The sequence below is a fragment of the Camelus bactrianus genome, chromosome 22, assembly GCF_048773025.1.
Source record: "Camelus bactrianus isolate YW-2024 breed Bactrian camel chromosome 22, ASM4877302v1, whole genome shotgun sequence".
In the NCBI taxonomy this organism is placed as follows: domain Eukaryota; kingdom Metazoa; phylum Chordata; class Mammalia; order Artiodactyla; family Camelidae; genus Camelus; species Camelus bactrianus.
In genome coordinates, this window is record NC_133560.1 from 31,662,511 (window position 1) to 31,677,534 (window position 15,024).

At 61.8% G+C, this 15,024-nt stretch overlaps 1 protein-coding gene across 2 annotated transcripts; it reads left to right on the forward strand.

Moving 5' to 3' along the window:
• Positions 1-2,391: 2,391 nt before the first annotated feature.
• POLRMT (RNA polymerase mitochondrial) lies at positions 2,392-14,986 on the forward strand. 2 transcript variants are annotated; one of them, XM_074351399.1, is made up of 21 exons: positions 2,392-2,540; positions 3,084-3,182; positions 5,184-5,791; positions 7,560-7,690; positions 7,768-7,963; positions 9,092-9,244; positions 9,375-9,539; positions 9,613-9,783; positions 10,002-10,226; positions 10,411-11,217; positions 11,644-11,766; positions 12,096-12,218; positions 12,449-12,628; positions 12,859-12,945; positions 13,035-13,148; positions 13,233-13,285; positions 13,374-13,472; positions 14,267-14,339; positions 14,520-14,611; positions 14,706-14,767; positions 14,859-14,986. In XM_074351399.1, the coding sequence occupies exons 1-21, from the start codon at positions 2,453-2,455 to the stop codon at positions 14,906-14,908; spliced, it is 3,699 nt and encodes a 1,232-aa protein (XP_074207500.1). In that variant the 5' UTR covers positions 2,392-2,452; the 3' UTR covers positions 14,909-14,986. The 2 variants fall into 2 exon arrangements, with proteins under 2 accessions (XP_074207500.1, XP_074207501.1); XM_074351400.1 differs by having other exon boundaries at positions 9,095-9,244.
• The last annotated feature ends 38 nt before the right edge of the window (positions 14,987-15,024 follow it).

The window sequence follows — 15,024 nt, forward strand, 5'->3', positions numbered from 1 at the left end:
ATATCTGAACAGCTTCTGAGACAAGGTGCTGGCCAACCCCCTGCATCCTGACGCCGTGTCCCTCCAGTTAACATCGGTCTCCACCTGCCAGGTGTGTTACTCATATTTTCTTGCTTAAGTTTTACAAGGAAACTTGATGTCACTATCAGAAGTGTCACCAACCAGTGCCATCTGTTAACACATTGCCAGTAAACTGCAGGAAGAAATACAAAAAGAAGAGACCATGAGACAAACTCTCTGACTAGTAGAATCCCAGCCCAGGAGCTGAGGCAGGAGTTACACACCAGGGAGACCTCCCTGCTTGGGCAGGAACTCAAAGGAGAATGGCCTACTCACCGCTCAGAGCCAGGATCCGGTGCTTGGGGAAGTGCAGGTTTAGGGCATCTGATGTCCTATCGAAGAGAAGAGGAAACTGAGGCATGAGGTCAGGCAAAAGAATTCAGAAGTCCTGGCTCCCAGCCTAGGTTCCAGGCTCTGCCAGACTGCGGGGGTACGAGGGGCTGTGTCTAGGTCTTGGGGGCCCAGGCCCAGCTGATTCAGCACCCTTGGGGCCATGAAGGAGGGCAACCCTAGGTATGAGTCAGGTCTGCGGTCATGGCCCCCCAGGGCATCTTGGGGTGGGTTGGGGCGGGTTTGGGAGGACAGACGCTGCCGTCTGCTGAAAACATTCTCAGCCGGTGGCATCACAGTGCACAGGCCCGTGTGGGCAGCTGTGTCTGGAATGTGCTGTCAGGAGGCGTCCAGACTTGGGAGTCTGGCCCTTCCAGAGCACACGTCTGGCCTCCACCCTGGGTCATGGGGACACTGAAGTCTGAGCCAAGGCCTCTGAGCCCCCTTCCAGCTTTGTCTCTGCCTCTTCTCCCAAAAAGGCTGCTGAAATCACTCCAAGTATCCACTCCTGTTCCTGCCTCAGGGCCTTTGCACTTGTTGTGACTGCTGCTTGCAGCACAGTTGTGTTACATGTTCTTGTTCTCCCCTTTCACGTGCAGCTGACCCCAGAGTAGATGCTCCCCCCTGGTGCAGGTAGGTGCAGCCCGTGTCCTTGTTCTTGCCTTGTCACAGAAAGGATCCAGAGACAACATGTGGAGGTTAAGAAAGTAAAGTGAGGATTTATTGAAGGATGGATATTACACTCTCAAGGGGAGCGGGCAGGCTCAGGTGAGTGGCTGCCCTGAGTTTTTTTGGCAAGCTGGTTATACAGAGTGTAGAGAAGTGAATGGGCAGAATATTCATTGGGGAGGGAGGGGTTTGGGGTCGTATTGCCTGATTTTCACCCCAAAACCACCTTCCCTAAGGGAGGGGGGATTTTTATCTGTATTTAGTCTGGTTCGAAAGTGTCATGGTGTTGGTGCATGATGGGTACTTTTAATCTGCAAGGCTAATTTTATTGAAATGAGGGCATAATGAGCAAAAGTTTACATTCGGACATGGGAGATTCCTGCCTTTCCCCACCTTTCTTTGTCAGCCTCCAGGCTGCTCATCACCCAAAAAGTGTGACCACTTTTCGGCCCAGAGATTCCTGCTTTTCTTTCTCTGCCCAGGGACCCCTGGTGCTTACATGGTATAGGGTTTCCTGTATTTGGCCTGTGCCTCTCCTTTCTGCCCAATTCCTTCCATTTTGCCTGTGTCCCCCTTTCTTTGCTCTTATCTAGCTCTCTCTGTTTTAACACCCTGACCTCAGCCTGACCATCTGAACGGTAAGGTGGCCGTGGCTTCCAGGTCTGATTCTAAAGCTCTGGTCCTGGGAGACTCCAGGCTCCAGGGGTTATTTCACTCCGCTTGTCGGCAGCTCAGTTTAATAGGTTAGCCCGCTCTTCCTGCCCCGCTCTGCCCCTGGCCTTGGAAACTTGGAAACTAGTGGGTAAACTGAGGCCAGAGGGAGCGGATGAGGGAAATGTCCAGAGAACACGATGACCTAGCTGACCTTTGGCCTTAGGGCTTGGACTCAGACGGATCTGTGCCTTCATTCCAGTCTCTTTGATACTGGACCCAGGCTGTGGGTCTTTGGACAACTTGACTGACCTCTCTGAATCCCAGCTTTCACCACAATAAAATGGAGATAGTAATAGTTCCTTCCCCAGCGAAGATCGCTGACTGGAGTCTTTAAATTGCAGAACGCTGGCCTACTTACTTGGCAACTATTCCTCAAACAACAACAACAACAAAATCCGGGTTTCGAGTCTTCCCAGAGATGGCTTAGCGTCCTCCTGCGTTGCCCAAGCAACGGCCCTATCCCGCCCCTCCTCGATAGGGAACAGCCAATCAGAGGGCTCCATCGGTGCATGCTCTCGCGCCGCCGGGGCCCGTTGGCCCCTGGGAGTTGTGGTTCTGGCGATAAACTCCACGCGCGCTGTCCCTTCGCGGCCGCCGTAGGCCGTAGAACTACAACTCCCGTCAGGCGCGGGCGGCGCAGGCGTGCTGGGGCTGTGCGGGGGTCCCGCGTGCGGGCAGCATGTCGGCGCTTGGTTGGGGCCGCCGCGCGGCGGGGCTCGGCCGGGCCCTGTGGCCCGCCGGCCGCCCCCGCCTCCTGGCCGAGGAAGGTAACGCAGGGGAGACCCGGATGCGACTCCGCGACAGCTGCCCCGTCCTCCCAACCCCTGCGGCCGTGACCTTTGGCTTTTCGGCCCCCGGGATCCAGCTACCCCCGTCCTTTGCCCTTTGCCTTGGGTGTTCTGGGGAACCCAGTGACTCGACCCTACTTTCACTCGCCCTTGGCCCACTGTCCTAACGAGGTCGGCAGGGCATCTTGACCTTTGACTCTTGGTTTCTTTTGGAACCCCCAACCCACTATTTACGATTTAGGGATTTTAACGTTTGAACTCTCTGTACCTTTAGTTGGAGAAACTCTTTTTCCTAGATCCAAAGCCCCAGTTTCCTTTTTTCTTAGCGTGTGATGTCTCTTTCACTTTTGACCTGTTGTTGTCTTTCCAGCGTGAGACCCGTGACCACTGACAGTTTCCACTGACTTTAGGGTTCTTTTGCTTTTGGATCCCGGATTCCTGTCCATATGAGGACCCCCACAACAACCCCCCCACCCCGCCCCCGCCCAGCCTACCCTTCAGCCTCCCTGGTCTCTCCTGCAGAGGCCTTTGGTGGCGTCAGGGGCCATAGAAGGAGCTCCTCTGCCAGCCCTTGTGAACAGGACCGCCGGAAGGACTGGGGCCATGCGGAGCTGCTGGAGGGTGAGTCTGACCTCCAAGGCTCGGGGCCTGAGCCCCTTCCTCACTGTCCCCCCGCCGGCCATGCTGCTGGGAGCCACCCCCCCTACTTCCTCACAGTAAACCCAGTGAGGTGGGGTAACTAACATGGTCCCACCTCTCTGGTGGTCCGAGGGCCCGCTGTGCTGATGGCGTGAAGCGTGTGCTGTGCGCAGTGGGTTCTTGGATCCCTCCTCCCCAGAACCCGCCAGGTGCTCACACTTTTCAGATGAGGTAGTCAAGGCCCAAAATTGTGGCCCAAGTCCTGGCGGCCTCCAGAGGGAGCTGGGGGCATCTGTTCTTTCTCACCACCTCACTATCCTCTTCCTCCCAGATGTCCACTGTCTCCTGCTTCCCTCCTGCCCAACGTCCCATGTGTGTCCGGCAGCCAGGAGTAGGGTGGGGGACCTTTAAAAAGAAAGACCTGATTTCAGGAAATGCCAAGCATACAGAAGTAAAGACACAAGAACCACCAGCTTCAAGAGGAGCCTTCTTTCATTTCTTACCCACCTAATTACTGTAAAGCAAAGCCCTGGTATCATTTTGCTCAACTGGAGAAAGTTTCTGGAAACTGAATTACTTCATGTCATTCTCCAGCCTAAAACCCTCCAACTGTCTCTTCTCTCGCAGAATGAACTCTAAACTCCCACTGAGGGCCACAGACCCCTCTGGGCCTTGGCCTGCCTCCTGGGGCTCTGCTGGCAGGGGCTTTGCACCTGCTTGTCCTGGGCACCTCCCAGGTCGCTGGGGTGTCTCTGCCCAAGGGAGGAAACCTGTGCCCGTGTCCCTCTTCTGCCTCGGTTCCTGCCCAGCCCTTTCCAGCCGGACAGTCCCCCGTGTGTGTTCTGAAAGCTCTTCTGAGTTTGGGCGCACCCTGGGGCCCGGGGCCACGCTGACTTTTCACTTGGTCTCTGCTTGGGACGGATGTTCATTGAGAGAGGCACGGGCAGAAGATGGGTACTCTTGGCCCTCATGTTCCCATATTCTGTGTTTGTAGTCTCCTCCCAGCTGAAGTTTACTGAGGCACTTTCACGGTCGTGTGTAGATGTGTGTGGAGCAGCAGAAGCTGGAGCTGCCCGGCACCCACGTTCCAAGCTGAGGCAGTCGGGCGACACTGAAAACGGGTGTCCTTCTCAGGGCATATGTAGTGCCACGTTTTTGCATATCTGTGCATGTTTGTTGGTGGTTTTGCTGTTTGAAGTGGCCCCCAGGCATGGTGCAGTGTGCTGTCTAGTGTCCTGAGCTCAAGGAGGCTGTAGCAACCTTTGGAGAAAATACATGTGTTAGCCCTGCTTTGTTCGGGAGAGGTCTAGCAGTGTTGGCCCCAAGTCGGAGGTGAATGAATCAACAGTACACACAAAATGAGGTGTTACTCAGAGAAAGAGGTTGTATGTTGATCTGTTGGTGGAAATGTGACCAGAGGCTCTCAGGAGCCCAGTGTTTTCCCAGGATCATTGATCCACTGTTCACCGGCTCCGTGTCTTGCAACTTCATAGAACAGAGCTGCTGCAGCTAACGGGAGCTGACTGTGAAGGGGCACAGAGCGGGGTGGGCCGTGGATTGGCCGGCGAATGCCTTCTAGGCAGCGGAACAGCAGGTGCAAAGGCCCTGAGGCCATCACAACTAGAGCAGACTGCGCAAGGGGGAGGGGCAGTGGTGAGGACAGTTGGGCAGTGGGGTACCTGGGTAAATTCTGAACGCAGAGCCTGGAGGGTGTGCTGACCAGCTGGGTGTTGGGGAGAGAGTTGTAGACAGGATTCCTGGTTAAACCCTGGAGGGACAGAGCTGCCAGTGGCAGGAAGACACAGAGGAGCAGTTTTAGGGATCACCAGGAGCTTGTTTGGGGCATTGAGTTTGGAGGCTCAGGTGCCGAGTGGGTGGGCGATGTGTGCATGCCAGGATGTTCAAAGGTGCTGGCAGACACGCAGGACTGAAGGCTCGGCTCTCCAGACAGCAGGTTCCCTGACATCCCTCCTTTCCCCACAGTGCTCCAGGCCAGGGTGCGGCAGCTGCAGGCTGAGGGCGTGTCCGAGGTGACTGTGAAGAGGGTGGACGTGGCTCTGGCCCCGGAGGCCAGCAGCGCCCAGTCCCCTGGGAAGGCCCGGGCCGGGGCAGAGGGGGCTGCCCCCAAGCTCAGTGGCCGCTGGGCGCAGAAGCTGGACAAGGAGCAGCGGCTGATGCAGAAGCGGAAGCAGCGGCTGGAGGGGAGGCTGCAGAAGCGTGAGCGGACGCTGGCCTGGCAGAGGCAGCTGCGTGTGGAGCCCCGGCTGCTGAGTGGGAGGCTGGCCAACCAGCTGCAGCGCTGGGAGCAGGGGGCAGCCCGGAGCCCCTGGGAGGAGCAGCTGGCCCAGCTGCTGCAGGAGGCCCCGCAGAGGCTGAGCGGCGACGCGGCCAAGGCCTCGGCGGTCAGGGGCTCCGACGTGCGGCTGGAGGGCCAGCGGCAAAGGCTCCTGTCCTTCTTCGAGTGCTGCCTGCTGACGGGCCACCTGCCCCTCGCCCACCATGTGCTGGTCACCCACCACAGCCGGTCCCGGCAGCAGCGGCTGCTCACGCTTGCCATGTACAACATGGTCATGCGCGGCTGGGCTCGCGAGGTGAGGGGCTGGGCTGGGGGGCTGTGCCCTGCGCCGTTTTCATACATCTTCAGACTCGTCACACACTGATCCCCCATGGGTTGCATGGGAAAGCATGAACTGGGCCCAGAGGAAGGTGTGGTGCCGCTTTTCAGAGCAGTTCCTTCTGGTGGCTCGTCTGGGCTCCGGTACGTGGGCACTGCAGACCTGCCTCAGGGCTGCGGCCTCGCGGTCGCGTCTGGCAAATCCTATCTGGGTCCAGAGGTGGGAGTCTTTTAATGCCTGTGCTCAGCAGCGAATGTCCCTCTGGACGCGGCTCTCTGTTCCCTGTGGAGCACCAGGGCTGCCCAGGGAGGTTGCTCGTGGGCCCCTGCAGGGAAACCCCGCCCACCCTGCCTGCTGAGGGGCTGCAGCCTCATCTGAGGGGCAGCAGGGGCAGCTCAGTGCCAGGTGAGCAGGGGCGATGGCTGTGTGAAACAGACGGGAGGCACATGGCCGGGTGTGCGGCAGGGCCCCTGCTGTGCTGACTCGCACACGCAGTGCTGCCCGGAGCAGCCAGGTGGCCGGACAGTTGTGCGGGAGGCGTGCTCAGTGCCAGGAGTCAGTCTCCCTTGCCAGGAGCCCGGCCCTCCAGCTTCCCCCGCAGCCAGGCCTGCAACGGATGCGCAGTCCTGGTGCGCAGTCAGGTGACGAGACAAGCTTCCTGGGCGGTCGGGGCTGCTGACCACAGCCTGGGAGGCTGAGAACAGCAGAAGTTGGTTTTCTCTTAGTCCCGGAGGGCAGATGTCCGAGGTCAGGGTTGGAAGGGTCCCGTTTCCCTCGGAGGCTGCAGGGGAGGGGCCTTCCTGCCTCCCCAGCTCCCGGGGCTCCAGTGGCCGCAGCCCCCGATCGTGCCTCAGCCTCACAGCCCTGCTCTGGCTTGGCATCGTCTGAACTACGTCTGCAAAGACCCGCTTTCCCAACGAGGGCACCCTCTGAGGGCCCAGGTGGACGTGAGCTGGGGGGCCTGCCTGGCTTCTTGAGTGGCTGTTGCTGGGCTGCCTCCGGATCTGAGCTTCTGCCTCACCCTCGCCATACCACTCACTTCCCTCTGAGCTTGGCTTCGGCATTTGTGACGTGGGGGTGGGAGCCCTGCTCAGTGCTCCGGAGGAGTGAGGCCCGGAGTCTTGGGTGTCCAGCCCCACGTGTGTGTTCAGGAGAGGGACAGAGAGTCCCTGACAGTGTTCAATGTGTGTCTTCGTGGTGGTGGTGACATCACTACAGATGTTTTAAAGATAGGGTAGCTGGGCTCATTCCAGGCCAGCGGCGTCCAGTAGAACTTTCTGTGACTTTGGATATGTCCTTCCTCTGCACCAGCCTCCTGGAGCTGCTGAGTGCTTGAAGAACTGAGTGTTTAACTAAATGACGGTGCGTGGCTGGTGACGGCTGGACAGGGCAGCCCCCCACCGCAGGTCATGCAGTCGAGCACCTGGGGACCCTGTGTGGCAGTGCCTCTCAGACGAGGGTGTGGGAGGACCTCGGGGGTTTTCTGGGGGTCTGTAGCATCACTCCTGAACCTCTCAGGGCAGAGGAGAGGTTGCCAGGGAAGGAGGTGGGTGGAGGAGAAAACAGCGCAGCACCCAAGGAAATTGGTAGCTGGACGCCTGCGCTGAGGAGGGAGGCTCGGCCCCACCTCAGGAAATGCAGGAGAGGAGCAGGCTGACGGCAGGCAGAGCCCCCCCCCCCACCCCAGCAACCCTCCACTCCCACCAGGCCACCCCCAGGTCCTCACCCCTCTCTGTCCCACCAGGGCTCCTTCAAAGAGCTGGTTTATGTGTTCTTCATGGTAAAAGATGCTGGCCTCGCCCCGGACCTGCTGTCCTACGCGGCCGCCCTGCAGTGCATGGGGCGTCTGGACCAGGATGCCAGCACCGTCCGCAGGTGAGTGGGGCTGGGACCCCTGGAGGCTCCAGTGGCTGCCTCGCGCTGAGCCCAGGGCCACCCCAATGTCCCCGCAGGTGTCTGAAGCAGATGGCCCAGGACGGGCTGCAGCTGCAGGGGCTCTTCACAGCCGTGCCGCTGGGTGAGGGGGAGCGGGCCGAGCTCTTGCGGGCCGTGCGCAAGGCTGAGCCCACCTTCAGACCCCCGCCGCCGCCGCCGCCGCCTGCACCCCAGCTCAACACCTCGCCGCTGCTTAGGGAGGTCTACGCTAAGGTGAGACCCGGGCCTGTGGTGAGGTCTCTCCTTGTCTCTCCTCGGGGGGATGCCCCCCACCTTCAGATACTGAGCAAGCCAGATGTGGCCAGCCCGGCCCTCAGCAGGGCCTTGAGGCTGGCAGGTGCAGGCACGGGGGAGGCTGCCCTGTGTTGTTCTGGGTTTCCACATGGAGACTTGGCTGCAGGCAGTGCTCAGGGGTGTGGCTGAGCTGGTGTCCCCGCCCTAGGACTGGACAGAAGCAGAGGACTGGGGAGACCCTCACCCACTTCCCAGGGCAGAGAAGAGTGACGCCCGGATGTTCCTTGTTGGAATATAAGTCTTCTATGTTCACCATTTAAAGTATAATTCAGTCTCTTTTTTTAGTACATTGATCTCTGTAATCTCAGAACATTCCATCACCCCAAAAGAAGCCTTGTCCCCATCAGCAGTCACCCCAGCCCCTGACAACCAGGAACCCCCTCTCTGCCCCTGTGGAGTGGCCTGTTCTGGACGTTTCACATCCAAGGAGTCACACGCTGTGTGTCCTTCTGTGTCTGCTCCTCTCACTGAGCACCGTGCTCTCGGGCTATGTCCACGTGGGAGCGGGCGTCAGGACTTCTGTTCACAGCTGAGCGATGCTCCCGTGTGTGGATGGACACTTTGTTTATCCATCACCTGTTGCCAGACACCTCAGTTTCTGTTTTTTGACGTTGTGAATCCTGCTGCTCTAGACATCTGTGTGCAGGTCTTTGTGTGAATGTGTACTTTCGGTTCTCAGTGTATTGGGTTTTGCTATTTTTAATTTACCTGTTTTTGGATGGGTCTCACACACAGTTCCAAATTTAAAAAAAAAAAAAAAAAAAACAGCAGCATCCAGGGACCTGAACTGTCTCCCTGGGCTGTCCTGCCCGCCCAGCGAGGCCACGCAAATGCCTTTAAACCAGCCTAGTCTCTGAAATGCTGTTCTGCACCCTGCTCCCCCCACCACCCAACTGGGAAAAATGGATGAGCCCGCTGGGGGGTGGTACTAGGACGCAGAGGGTGGGCAGCTGCTCTTCGGGACCTCTGGTGTGGACAACTTTTGCCCCAGGGGTCCCTGGCTGAGAGGTCAGACACATGGGCCTCACCATGAGCCTTGGGCACCAGCAGGGCTGCCCTGTGTCCTACCCGAGGCTGCACCTGCCCCTAAAGAAGCTGCAGGACCTCTTCCAGCAGCAGCTCCGTGTGGAGTTGGCCACCACTGTCACCGTGCAATCCGTGGAGAAGGCCCAGCCGCCTACCGAGGAGGTCCTGCATGCGGTAAGGGGCTGGGGGTGTGGTCCGCACCAGGCTGAACTGGGCACCTCCTGGGCAGGATCTCACTGTCTGCCAGGCTGGGTGGGTGCTGTGGTGACTCCGCGTGTGTTCTCCCCACCCCCACCCCCTGCAGCGGAAGACCTTAGCAGATCTGCGCGCCACGTGGGAGACAGCGCTGTACCAGGAGCTACAGGAGACCAAGGCCAGCGAGGCCCGTGCTGCCCGTGAAGGCCGCCCCTCGCTCTTCCCATACCTGTGCCTGCTGAGCGAGAGGGAGTTCGTGGGGCTGTTGCTGCAGGTGTGCGCACGGGGGGCTGTGTGCGCGGGGCTTAGGACAGAGTGTGCGTGGGGCTTACAGCCTTGCTTTCTAGACCCTGCAGGCGCTGCCTGCGCAGGGAGAGTCGCTTCTCTTCCTGGCTCATGAGCTGGGTCTGCGCGTCTTCAACCGGCACATCGTGCAGAGGAAGCAGCTCAGCAAGCAGGTGCAGGTGCTGGAGCAGCACTACATCAAGTACCTGCACCTGCTGGCCTCTGACACTCAGGTGAGGCCGGGAGGGGGTGGCTGGGGAGCTCGGCTGGAGAACCTGAGGACTTGAGCAGAGCTGCTGTCCCCACTCCCCTCCCTCGGGCAGCCTAGCGTGCCCCAGACTCTGCCTCAGTCTCCTCATCTAACATCGGAAGAGCAGTTGTCTCACCTGGGGGTGGCGGGTGTCCAGTCTGTGCTGGGCTCTCAGCCCCTGACCCACCCTCCTGCCCACAGGTGGCAGAACGCTGCCTGCCACGGCAGTGGTGGGAGGCGCTGGGGATGCCTGAGGCCCCGCATGAGCAGCCCTGGCCCGTGTCTGTGCTGGTGCAGCTGGGCAAGCAGCTGGCAGAGGTGCTGGTGCAGGCGGTGCAGATGCCCGGCAGCCTGGCGGCACCCCGGGGCCCTGGCTCACTCATCCCGGTGCTCTACCACGTGTACTCGTTCCGCAGCTTCCGCCAGGTGGGCGAGGTGGAGGGGCCTGGGATGCGGCTGTGGGCTCGGGGTGGGGCGGGCTCCTGCCGGGGTCCTGGTGGGCCATGGCCCCTCTTAGGGTCAGGGCATCTGACAGGACCCTGAGGCCCTCCTCCACTTGTGCCTTGGGGGAGACTGGCCTCCTGACCGTCTCTGCCCGCCCTGCCCCTAGATCGGGATCCTGAAGCCGCACCCAGCCTTCACGCAGCTGCTGGAGGCCGCGGCAGAGCGCACGCTGACCTTTGAGTCGACCGAGGTGCCCATGCTGTGCCCCCCGCTGCCCTGGACGTCGCCCCACTCGGGCGCCTTCCTTCTGAGCCCCACCAAGATGATGCGCTCGGTGGAGGGCACCCAGCAGCACCAGCTCCTGCTGGAGCGCTGTCCCCCTGCCCAGCTGCATGGTGCCCTGGACGCCCTGACCCAGCTGGGCAACTGCGCCTGGCGCGTCAACGGGCGCGTGCTGGACCTGGTGCTGGAGCTCTTCACCGACAAGGGCTGCCCACGCCTGGGCGTTCCCGCCCCGCCCTCTGAGGCCCCCCGGCCTCCCCAGGGCCGCCAGACCCCCAAGAGTGGCCTGCTGCCCGACCTCTCGCCGGCAGACAAGGCGGAGATGCGGCGAGAGCTGGCCCGCCGCCTGAAGGTGGCACGGGAGATGCAGAGCCTGCGCGCTGACGCGCTCTGCCGCCTCTCGCTGGCTCAGCACCTGCGGCACCGTGTCTTTTGGCTGCCACACAACATGGACTTCCGCGGCCGGACCTACCCCTGCCCACCGCACTTCAACCACCTGGGCAGCGACCTGGCCCGTGCCCTGCTGGAGTTTGCCCAGGGCCGCCCTCTTGGCCCTCATGGCCTCGACTGGCTCAAGATCCACCTGGTCAACCTCACCGGCCTGAAGAAGCGGGAGTCGCTGCAGGCGCGCCGGGATTTTGCAGACCAGCTGATGGAGGACATCCTGGACTCAGCTGACCAGCCCATGACGGTAGGGCGGGCCCCGACGCCCCGCTCCCCAGCTGTCTCTCCTGGCCACTTCGGCACCCACCTTGGACTCCCTCCAGGGCGTCTCTCAGGCCAAAATCTGTCACCTGTGCCCCCACTTCTTCCCCTGGTGTCCTTTTTCCTGGCCTCTCCCTCTGCCCCAGGCCGTCTGCAGCTCTGCCATCTCCTGCTCCTCGGGACCCCCCAGTCCAGGTCCACCAACCTGGGCCTGGGGCTGCTCCTCCTGGGCTGCTGCCGCCTGTCCCACCCCAGTCTGTAGCTCCTGTCCTCCCTCGCTGTCCAGGGGGCTCCATCCTGGCCTCCTTGTGCCCTCAAGTCCCCTGGGCCCACCCAGCTCCCATCCATGCCCTGCTCTGACCCCACCAGGCCCAGATACCCAGGCCTCACCCAGCCCGCCTGCCCTCCACAGGGCCGGAGGTGGTGGATGGAGGCGGACGAGCCCTGGCAAGCTCTGGCCTGCTGCATGGAGATCGCTCGGGCCACACGTGCCCCCGACCCTGCCGCCTACATCTCCCACTTCCCTGTTCACCAGGTGAGCTGGTGGGACCCTGGTGTGGAGTGTGCCTAGCCCACATGGGCCAAGGTCCCGCAGGACTGTGTGGGTGTCCAGCTCCTGCAGGTCCCACTCTGCTGGCTGGAGTTCCCGCTGGGATCCAGCCACGCAGCTGGTTCAAGCACAGCCCCAGCCCTCTGCTCCTCGGTTCTCCTTTGTGGTGGGCTCGCACGCACCTGTTGGCATTGGGGTCCAGGGAGCTCTTACCGTGAACAGAGCTGGGGAAGCATGGGAGCTCCGGCTCGAGCTGCAGACTCTCCCGCCGGCCTGGCCCGGACTCCTCACTCTCCACCCTTGTCCCCCACCAGGATGGTTCCTGTAATGGCCTGCAACACTACGCCGCCCTGGGCCGGGACAGCGTTGGGGCCGCCTCCGTCAACCTGCTGCCCTCGGACCTGCCGCAGGACGTGTACAGCGGAGTGGCTGCACAGGTGGGTGTCATGGTTCCCCCACTCATTCTTATCCCCGAAACCTACTGGTGCCTGTCTTGTGAACATCTGGGCACTGCAGAGCTGACAGCCGTGGCCTCCAGCTGTCATGACCAGACTTCCTAGGGGAGGTGTCAGAGGGGCGAATGGTGAGGCCCACAGGAAGAGGAGGGGCGGGGTGGGGCACTGGGTGAGGCCGGGGCCCCGCCCACTGACCCCCGCCGCCCACGCAGGTGGAGGTGTTCCGCAGGCAGGATGCTGAGCAGGGTGTGCGCGTGGCCCAGGTGCTGGAGGGCTTCATCAGCCGCAAGGTGGTCAAGCAGACGGTGATGACTGTGGTGTACGGGGTCACCCGCTACGGTGGCCGCCTGCAGATCGAGAAGCGCCTCCGGGAGCTCCACGACTTCCCCCAGGTGCGTGGCGCACACTTGCTGCACCTCTGCAGTTGGCTAGGCCTCTGGGCGCAGGCGACTCCGAGGGAGGGGCTCTTCTCCCCACACCGGCGGGTCCCCTAGAGGGACCCGTGGGAGCGAGCCAACCCCCTCCAAGGGTGTGGGGACATTCCTGCGAGGTCACTGGCCTAGGGCCTTCAGGGGTTATGGAGGGAGCCTGGGCCCCGCCCATCAGTCTCCCTCCCTCTCAGGAGTTCCTGTGGGAGGCCTCGCACTACCTGGTGCGCCAGGTGTTCAACAGCCTCCAGGAGATGTTCTCAGGCACCCGGTCCATCCAGGTCAGTCCTCGGTGCCCTCCGCGGACATGGGTCCCCCACAGGCTTCCCTAGACCCGGCCCCGCCCTGATCCCAGTGCCTGTTCCCTCAGCGCTGGCTGACCGAAAGTGCCCGGCTCATCTCCCACACGGGTTCAGCTGTGGAGTGGGTCACTCCCCTTGGCATTCCGGTCATCCAGCCCTACCACCGCGACTCCAAGGTCATGGTATGTGCAGCCCCTGCTCCCATCCCCGCCCCACCCTGGCAGGGCAGGGCTCATGTCCCCCTCTCCTCCCACCCCACCCTGCAGATCAAAGGTGGCATCCAGAGCCTTACCTTCAGCAGCAGTGGGGACACCAGCCAGTGAGTGCAGGACGGCGCGGGGCAGCACAGGGGCCAGGCCGGGCAGGGCTCTGGGCTGGGATGCCTGACTCAGTGCCCCCACCTCTAGGAAGCCCAACACGCTGAAGCAGAAGAACGGCTTCCCCCCCAACTTCATCCACTCGCTGGACTCCTCACACATGATGCTCACGGCCCTGCACTGCTACAGGTGCGCCCCGCAGTCCCAGCCCCAGCCCCCACAGGCGGGGAGCCCCCACTGTGAGCCGTAGGGTTCTAGGTGCCGAGGTTGCACTCAGTGGGGAGGCTGGGTCCTGCAGGTGGGTGCTGCCAGCCAGGGACAGGGTTGGCAGGCCAGGCCAGTGCCCTCCAGCAGGCGAGGACCCCAGCCGTGTGGGCCTGTAGGATGTGGTGCCCAGAAGAGGCTGCAGGCCGGGGAGGCCAGGTGGGCCTGGGAGCGGCTGCCTGGGTAGGGGAGGGCCCGTGGCTCAGAGTATGAAGCTGACGTTCACTGGGTCAGGTGTGCTGTATGGCCTGCTCTGGGGGGCTCCAACATCATCCTGATGTGTTTGGCTCTGCTCTGGGCAGGCAGAGGTGTCTGGGTTTCTCTTGAGACTCTTGGGGGTGGTGGATCAGGGGGTGACGGGGCCAGATGTCACAGTTCTGTTAGAAACAGTTGCTAATGTGGGGGGTGTGGGTTCACTAAGTTTTCCTGGCTCAGGGACCCCTGGGGAGAGCCATCCCTTTACAAGGAGCTGAGAATCTGGGCAGCAGCTGGCAGGGGTGGGTGAGGAAGCAGAGATGCTTCTTAAGATACGAACCTCTGACCTGTCTGCTGAAGGGGCATGTGGCACACAGTTGCTGGAGCCCACAGGAGTTGGGGGGTAAGAGGAGGGTGGGCATCCCGGGACTGTGAGCACCCCCCAGCTGAGCGGGGAGGGGGACTGAAGTGAGAGCAGGGCCAGGGCTTGGCCATCTTCACGGAGTCCCTCCCTCCTGCTGCAGGAAGGGCCTGACCTTCGTCTCAGTCCACGACTGCTTCTGGACCCACGCGGCTGATGTCGCGGTCATGAACCAGGTGCAGCCCTGCCCCCCATAGTCGTGAACACCCCTGGTCTTGTGGCCCTCACCCCATGGGGCCCTGGGCCGCCAGGCTCACCCCGGGTATTAGGGCGATGACCCTGCCTGAGCAGGGAAGCCCAGCCTCTCCCTGCCCCTGGGGCCCTGGTTCCTGGCTTCTGACACCCGTTCCCCCTAGGTGTGCAGGGAGCAGTTCGTCCGCCTGCACAGCCAGCCCATCCTCCATGACCTGTCCAGGTTCCTGGTGAAACGGTTCTGCTCTGACTCCAGGTGATGACCCCCTCCGCCAACCCCAGCCCATTCTTGGTGGCCCCACCCCTCCTATCCCACCGGAGCCTCACTGTGACCCTGCCCTTGGCTTCAGGGTCTCCAAGAGCGTCTGGGTCTCCCGGCTGCTGGACACGCTGCTGTCGGTGCCCAAGACAGGTAGGGCTGCGGCCGGAGGCGGGGCACTTCAGGCGGGTGGGGGGCGGGGCCTTCCTCAGGGCCCGCCCCACGGCCACCCTCTGCTCCGCAGGGGCCTTCGACCTGGAGCAGGTGAAGCGCTCCACGTACTTCTTCAGCTGACGCAGGACACCTCAGTCCCCAGGGCCCAGCGGCTCGCAGGCCACCTGTACCATAGTGTAAATAAAGCTCCATCTGCCATCTCGGGAGCTGCTGCCTGCCTCGGGGGAGGGCCTGCC

What these genes read in the sequence shown, in the direction of transcription:
- POLRMT (XM_074351399.1), top strand. Translation starts at nt 2,453, where the DNA reads ATGTCGGCGCTTGGTTGGGGCCGCCGCGCGGCGGGGCTCGGCCGGGCC. An exon ending in CGTTCCGCAGCTTCCGCCAG is followed by an intron (nt 10,227 to 10,410) that starts GTGGGCGAGGTG and finishes CCCTGCCCCTAG; the next exon opens with ATCGGGATCCTGAAGCCGCA. An exon ending in CAGGCACCCGGTCCATCCAG is followed by an intron (nt 12,946 to 13,034) that starts GTCAGTCCTCGG and finishes CTGTTCCCTCAG; the next exon opens with CGCTGGCTGACCGAAAGTGC.